This window comes from Ovis aries, chromosome 5 (assembly GCF_016772045.2).
Source record: "Ovis aries strain OAR_USU_Benz2616 breed Rambouillet chromosome 5, ARS-UI_Ramb_v3.0, whole genome shotgun sequence".
Lineage (NCBI taxonomy): Eukaryota > Metazoa > Chordata > Mammalia > Artiodactyla > Bovidae > Ovis > Ovis aries.
Window position 1 is genome coordinate 3,815,348 of NC_056058.1, and position 7,563 is coordinate 3,822,910.

The 7,563-nt window shown below is 55.9% G+C and overlaps 1 protein-coding gene across 1 annotated transcript; it reads left to right on the plus strand.

Annotated features, from left to right (window-relative positions):
- Nucleotides 1-273: 273 nt before the first annotated feature.
- Nucleotides 274-6,981, plus strand: TM6SF2 (transmembrane 6 superfamily member 2). The gene is made up of 10 exons (XM_042249574.1): nt 274-416; nt 2,145-2,248; nt 2,636-2,733; nt 2,803-2,906; nt 3,307-3,389; nt 4,005-4,129; nt 4,312-4,413; nt 4,708-4,800; nt 5,452-5,571; nt 6,482-6,981. The coding sequence occupies exons 1-10, from the start codon at nt 322-324 to the stop codon at nt 6,686-6,688; spliced, it is 1,131 nt and encodes a 376-aa protein (XP_042105508.1). The 5' UTR covers nt 274-321; the 3' UTR covers nt 6,689-6,981.
- The last annotated feature ends 582 nt before the right edge of the window (nt 6,982-7,563 follow it).

The window sequence follows — 7,563 nt, forward strand, 5'->3', positions numbered from 1 at the left end:
ATGGAAGCATCCTGAGGAATTGTGTTCTAATTAGCATTAGTAGAAAGCGAAACCGGCTGGGCGGCAGGCTTTGCCCTTAGGGACCTCCCCGAGTCAGTCCGGCGAGGCTATCAATGGAGGGGAGGGGCCGCTGGGAGAGGGAGGGGCCTCGGAGGCTCCCCGGGAGCTCGCAGGGCAATCACAGCGGTGGGGGGGTTGGAGGTGTGGGGTGGAGGGGGCGACCTTTGCGCCAGGCGGGGCGAGTCTGGCTGGGTCCCTGGCACCTCGGCGCCCAGAGGCGCAGCCACGCAGGAACCGAGCCGGGGTCCCGGCGCCGCCGCTATGGACATCCCGCCCCTGGCGGGCAAGATCGCACTTCTGTCGCTGGGCGCCCTCCCGTTGTCCTTCGCGCTCAACTACGTCTCGGTGCTGTCGTAGTGCGTGCGGGAAGGGGCTGGCGAGGCGGCCTCTGGGGCGGCGGGGCCGGGTTGGGGTGTGAGGGTGCGAAGCGGGCGGCATGCGGATGCACGGGCTCCCCCGAGCCGAGCGGCCCCGCTCCGCTGGCCCGGGGGAGAAGGGGGCTGGGTCAGGAGACCCCTCGCTTCCAACCGGAAACACCCTTCCCGCCGGCTGGAGCAGTGTGGTGGAGCTGGGGGCGCTCCTGGGACGTTTGGGGCCTGGGGGGAGGGACTTTGAGAAACAGAACCCCTAACAAGGCAGGGTTTCGGAAGGTTTCTGGAGTTTTCCCAGAGATGTGCCCAGCACAGACTCCAAAGTCGCCAAGGGTCAAAGTATTGTCCCAGATAAGGCCCCAGTGACCCGGCTCTTGCCACACACAAGTTCTGCTGCGCTACCCCTACCAGACAGTTCCTCCATCGCCTGTCTGACACTTTCTTTCTCTTCAGGGGCTGGCTGGCCCACCCTGTACACAGCCTCAGTTTCCCCTACATGCCTCCACCTCCCCTGTCCCTATCACCTAACCCCAGGCCTCAACCCTGCGGATCCAGCCACTGAATACCAGCCATCCACCAATCCCTCATACCCCCAAAGCCAACACAGACAATGGGGTAGAGGGAATCTTGACTGCGGAGTTGGCTCCTTGGGTACAAATTCCTGGTTCCACCCTCCTGGAACCCAGGTGAGCCAGGTTGCCCCCAGGAGCCTTGGTTTCTTCATTGTGTAATGAACATAATCCTAGACTCATTCCGTAGTTACAGTCAAGGATTATGAACTGTGTGCCAGAACGCTGTTGTGGTCTCAGCTAATTACTATAATTGTCATTGTTGGTTGGATGGGGCAAGAATGGGGATCCTAAGGGGTCGGGGGAAGGTCGGGATCTGGAGAGAGTGTAAGGGGAGAACATGTGACCTTGGATATGTCTCCCTCACCCTCTGGGCCTTCCTTGATTTGCCAAGTTTTAGGGGCTGCCCAGAGACCTGGCTTCTATTATCTCTGCAGGTGGTTGACGTGTCTTATCAGGTTGATAGAAGCAGATCAGGGCGGGGTGGGGTGGGGGTGATGGAAACATTTGGACTTTATCTGGGAGGAGTCAGGAGCGTCAGACAATGAGGTGTACAGAGCTAAGCTCTAGAGAGCCTTTGGTGGTTGTGAGCACTGGAACTGACCACAGAGGGTCTTGGAGTTGTTGAATGAGTAAGCAAGCTGACACCGGTCAGCAGGTGACCGGATAAATCACATAGTCAGAAGGGGCTGACAGAAATTCCCTCTGTACCTGGAAGAGGAGCAATGTAAATGGGCCACGAAGGATGAATAGGACTTTGCCAAGTGGAAAGACTTTTGGAAGGAGTTAGGGGGTGGGGCATGAGGATGAGATGGTTGGATGGCATCACCGACTCAATGGACATGAGTCTGAGCAAGCTCGGAGTTGGTGACGGACAGGGAAGCCCGGTGTGCTGCAGTCCATGGGGTCGCAAACAGTCAGACATGACTGAGCAACTGAACTGAGCTGTACTGAGGCGGTGGGTCAGAAACAGCTGGAGCAAGAGCCTGGTGCTGGGGAATGGGAGTTTCAGGGAATGGCTTTCCTTGATGGACAGGAGCTTCAGCCTGGTCACCTGGAGCTTCCCGGTGTCTGCTCTGCCCCAGGGTGCAATAGGGTCTCAAAATGGGCCTGGCCTCCCTGACTTGGTTTTTCGTCTCCACAGCCCCCTGGGGGTGGTGTTGATGAGCACCCTGATCCTGGGTCTGCTCTCCTTGGCAATATACAGCTTGTCCCGAAGTGACGTCTATTATGACCCACTGTATGCTGGTGAGTTGGTGGGAGGGTCCTGGGGAAGAGACCTGTTTGGGCAGGGGCTTCCTGCATCAAACTGGCAGTCCTTGAAGGGCCTTCATCAGACTGGAGAACCTCAGAGAGACTGGAGACCCCCTGTTGACTGGGGAATCTCAGGGGGCCTCCCCCTTCTGACTTGGGGCTCCTGAGTGCCAGAACGGTGCCTTTCTCATCAACCTGTGGGCACCTTTAAGTCAAGGACTGTGCCTGCCTATGAGGAAGGGTCGTGGGTCATGTGATTTGTGGGGTTGGGCCTGGGAGCAGTTTTGCAAACTGAGTCCCCGGCAAGAGCTCTCAGGCCCCGCCCACACCTAATCTCTACCCCGCCCCCGCACTGCCAATGCCCCGCCGGCTCTCCCGCAGTCTTCGCGGTCTTCGCCTTCACATCCGTGGTGGACCTCCTTATTGCTCTCCAGGAAGACGGCTACATGGCGGGTTTCATGGCGTTCTACACCAAGGAGGTATGTCGGGAGCGGTCTGGGATGCCCGCAGTCCTACTGCCTGTCTGAGCCCCACACCTGCCCCTGCAGGGTGAGCCGTACCTGCGCACGGCACACGGAGTTTTCATCTGCTACTGGGATGGCATCGTTCACTACCTCCTCTACCTGGCCATGACTGGTGCCATCCGTAAAAGGTGCGCGAGGCGGGCAGGGTAGCGCCTGGACCCTGGGAAGGAGGCGGAGTTCTTAGGTGGGAGGTCCCAGGCCAGGGTGAAGCCGGAAGTGTGTGTAGGGGAATCAGGATGTCCCTCTAGGGCTTAGACAGGGGTGGCTAGGAGAAGGATTCAGGGAACATCACAGGCTTCTGTGGTGGTCAGTTCTCTTCCGTTGTGTCACCCCGTACCTGGGCAGCCACTGCTATCCTTGGACATAGGGTCTGACTGTTCATTCCCTCATTCAACTCCCTGTTGTCCCTTCTGTCTTGGGTGAAACTGAAGGGGTCCAGACCTGGGGAGCCCAGACTGGTCTCTGGACCCTGACCCTCTGAGACTGGGGGACAGGTATCTACCGGTTACTCCTCCATCTCCCACCCAGGAAGAGTTACCGGAACCTTGGACTCTACTGGCTGGGATCCTTCATCATGAGCATCCTAGTGTTCCTCCCAGGAAACATCCTTGGTAAGGACTTGGCTCTGCGGAATCCTGTCTCCCTGGGCTGGGTCACTGCCCCGCATCTGGAAGTCAGGCCCCACGGGGTCCTCCATACATTTTCCAGTGTCTGCAGAGGGCAGCCCCCCACCCCCGCCAACTGCATGCCTCTCCATTCAAGTCGGCAGACTTTCCCCACATCTCTCCCATTTTCCTCTTGGAGGAATGGAAGCACATTCCACTTCTTCCCCAGCTAGTGGTCCCTGACTGCTCTTGACATGAGAAGGGAATCTGAAAGTGGATCCAGAGGGCAGACTGACAGCTTTGTAGGTAGGTCTTGGGAGACAGAGCAGAGAAGGCAGCCAGGGATGTGGGGATGGCTGTGAAAGAGGAATATCCAGGGTGTTTCCAGGGTGAAGTGAAGTGTAGGACCCGTGTCCCAAAGGGAAATTGAGGAAGGCCAGGCTGAGGAGCCTGGTCATCATCTTACAAGCGCTGGGGAGTCAGAGGTGTTAGGGCTGAGCTAGGATGGCATTTGTGACTCAACAGCTTCCAGCCAGGGGCTCTGACGTGGCCCTGCCAAAGGGTCCAGCCAGGCCTGGGAGATCCTCGCTTTGTGACACCCTGTCTCTCCTACCATGGCAGGCAAATACAGCTCAGAGATCAGGCCTACATTTTTCCTCACCATTCCTTTCTTGCTGGTCCCATGCTGGGCTGGCTTGAGGGTCTTCAACCAGACCCAGGTGCCAACCTGCTGCACTCCCAACATGGTGAGTCCCTTGCCCCCAGGTCAGCCTTGTCCCAAATGCCTGAATGTTCCCCATTTGGGTTGCTTCTTGCCAAAGACATTATCTCCTTGGAAAGATCTCCTTGGTGACTAGGGAAGAAGGGATGAGCCTTCACTGAGTGCCTGTTGGATACCAGACTTCTCATGCTATTTCTCATGGGGCAGGTGGAGGAGGACCAAAGAAAGGGCCTTCTGCGGCGCCCAGTTGACCTGGCCCTCATCATCTACCTCATCTTTGCTGCATTCTTCACCCTCTTTCGGGGCCTGGTGAGTCTGCACTGGCCAGCCTACTTGCCTGCAGTCCCCTCCCCTCCCTTCTTTAACTTCTTTCTCCAGTGCAGAAAAAGGCCACTCGAAGTTTACTGAGCCTAATCTGAGTGTTCCATCACAACGTCCCATTCCCTGTAGCCTTCTCCCCAGCTCAAGTATCTGTGGATTCTCAGAGGAGAAAACCAAGGCTGGGGCAGGCCAGAGCAGGGGGTGTGGGCCTCTCCCAGGAGAGTGGGGGAATATCCCTATGGAAGGGATGTTTGAGGCTGTCGGTTTGTCTGCGGGCCCTAGGTGGTACTGGACTGCCCCATGGATGCCTGCTTTGTCTACATCTATCAGTATGAACCATACCTGAGAGACCCCGTGACTTATCCAAAGGTGCAGGTGAGAGGGCAGGTGGGAGGAGGGGGCCACAGCCCTGCTGTGGTTAGGGATCTGCTGGGCCCCTTTGATGAAGGTGCCAAAACAACACAAGTCAAACTGGCTGAAGCTCAAATGGAATTTATTGTCCTACCAAAAACGTACAGATGGGGTCTTCAGGTACGGCTGGATCCAGGAGCTCAAAGCTACTCTATCTCCGGGCTCTGCTTTCTTTGCATGTGCTCCACTCCCAGGTGGTGACTTTGTGGTATGGCAGAGACAGCCTTGGGTGTCTCCAGGCTTCCATTCTCCCTATTTAGCCCCCTCAGAGGAGACTGAGCCCTGAAGTTCTCAGTGCTTAAGTGTAAGTCTTGAGTAGGCTCTGATTGGCCGAGTTTAAGTCACATGCTCATAGCTGATTATTATGGCCAGGGGGCTGGGACGTTCTGATTGATCAGGCCAGGGTCACATGCTACATATAGAGGGAGGTGGGTGGGCTCAGTGCATGAGAAACCCGAGGGAAAGAAAGGAGTCATTTCCACAAGGGTGGGATATACAGTGAACCCCTATCTTGACAGTCTGAGGCTGGCCAGATCCTCCTGGGGGCCACCACCTGAGGGGCATCAGGAGACCTAACTGAGCAGCTACTCATTCCATCAGTTGTGTGCCCCCCAGATGCTGGTGAATATGTTTTATGTGCTGCCCTTCTATGGCCTGGCCATCTATGCCCTCATCTTTCCTGGATGCTCCTGGCTGCCTGACTGGGCCTTGGTATTTGCTGGAGCCATTGGCCAGGTGAGGTGGGGTGGGTTGGGGTGTGTTGGGCCGGTGCTTAGGAAAGAAAGTCTCTGGCCTGCTCATCAATTGCCTTTGTGCTCACCTCGGGTGATGCCAGGCCCTTGACAGCCTCCCAGGATTTCCTAGTGTTGGAAAGAAAAATGGGCCAGACACAGATGCCCCATCCCATGAGGTCAGAACTGAACAGAGTGGGTACAGAGGCTGAGAGGGATTCCAGAGGGGCAGAGTTCTTAAAAGAGGGGGCATGGGTTTCGATGTATGGGTATGAATTCTTTAGGCAGGGAAAAGCATTCCAGGAATGGGAACAGCACAAAGAAATGCACGCCATAATGTGAGTAAAGGCAGCGGCGAGATAAATTGACAGCAAGATGTTAAGGGCTTTGAAATCTGGGCTTGGGAGCTTGTGCTGAGAACAATGGGGAGCCATAGAAGGTGTTTGAGCAGTGGAGGGTTCGGAGCTGGGGGCATGTTTCTGGTTTCTGATGGGAAGTGATAAAGGCTGGACCCTGGCCAGGGCAATGGGATCAGGAGGACCTTGATTAGATGCATTATTATTTTATCTATTACAGGTAGAATTGAGAGGTTGCGTCAAGGCTGCCTAGGGTGGGGAAGACCAGGAGGAGGGGCTAGACTCAGGTCAGAGAGATGGGGTGAAGGGTCCAGCAGACAGAGCTTAGATGGTTCTGGCTAGGCAGCTGGGCAGAGGCTGCCCAGATAAATGGATAAGAATAGACAGGACATGTAGGGCACAGGGATGTTTAGAGACAGAGGGATTGAAGAGACAGGTAGGTCAGCAGGACCAGAGAGATAGGGATGAAGAACTTTTGGGTTCCCCATGGTGGGATGCTGGCAATGCTGGAACTTGTCCTCTGGTCTGTGACATCCACCCTCCCTTTCTGGCCGCCAGGCGCAGTTCTCGCACATGGGGGCCTCCATGCATCTGCGCACGCCCTTCACCTACCGTGTGCCTGAGGATGCCTGGGCCAGCTTCTTCATGTGTAACCTGCTGTATGCGCTGGGCCCCCACTTGTTGGCCTTCCGCTGCCTGTGGCGCCCTGCCTTCTTCCTACGCCCACCTCCTGGGCCCCCAGCCCACCATGAGAAGCAGCACTGAGGGGGCTGTGGGACCCCCCAAGACTCAGTTTACATGCCCAGCCAGCCCTGTCCTTGGAAGGGTGGGTTGGGCTCTTGTAGAGACAGGAGGTGTGTTTCTGGGTGCCTTCAGTTCTGGCTATGGTGATTTCAGGCCAGTGGGTGGGATGGGGGTGCCCAAGGTCCAGGTGTTCCAGCAGCGAGGGCCACAGGCATGCTCAGCTGTCACCTCACCCAAACTCCACATGGGCACCTTCCCTATCCATTATTCCCCGCAATGGATCCTTTTAGTAAAAGTCCTTCTGATGCATAAAATGTTGCTCTGAATGTTTCATGGGGCAAGGGACTCTCTTCTCAGAACCCACCAGGGCCCACTCATCACTGCCAGCTTAACTCACAGGAGCTAAGGTGCTGGACAAGAGAAGTTGGCCTCTGGTTGGTAGGCACAGCCCCATCTTCCAGATGGGGAACAACAAGGCTCCTAGAGGACTGGAGACTCATCTGAGGTCACAATCAGGAGAGAAGAGTCCAAACTCTAAGCTCCACCAAGAAATTATAATAACTGACAGTGTGACACAGTTATTAATCACCTACTGTATACCAGGCCAATGACCAACCTCACACTACATGCTGGATCTCACCTCATATTCCGGATGGGAAAACTGAGTCTGCAAGAGGTGAAGAGCCTGGTCCAAGGTCATGCCTCCTTAATGCAGCTGTGTTAGGCATAGAGTCCTGGCTCAGTCAACCACAGAGCCCTGTGTCTGCTGTCTGACTGGCTCATATTTGGGAGAAACTGAAATTGGGGGGGGCAGCCAAGAAGTTGGGGGAAGGGCTCCTTGTCCTCTGGCTTTAAATTTTTTTTAATATTTATTTTTATTTATTTGACTGCCACAG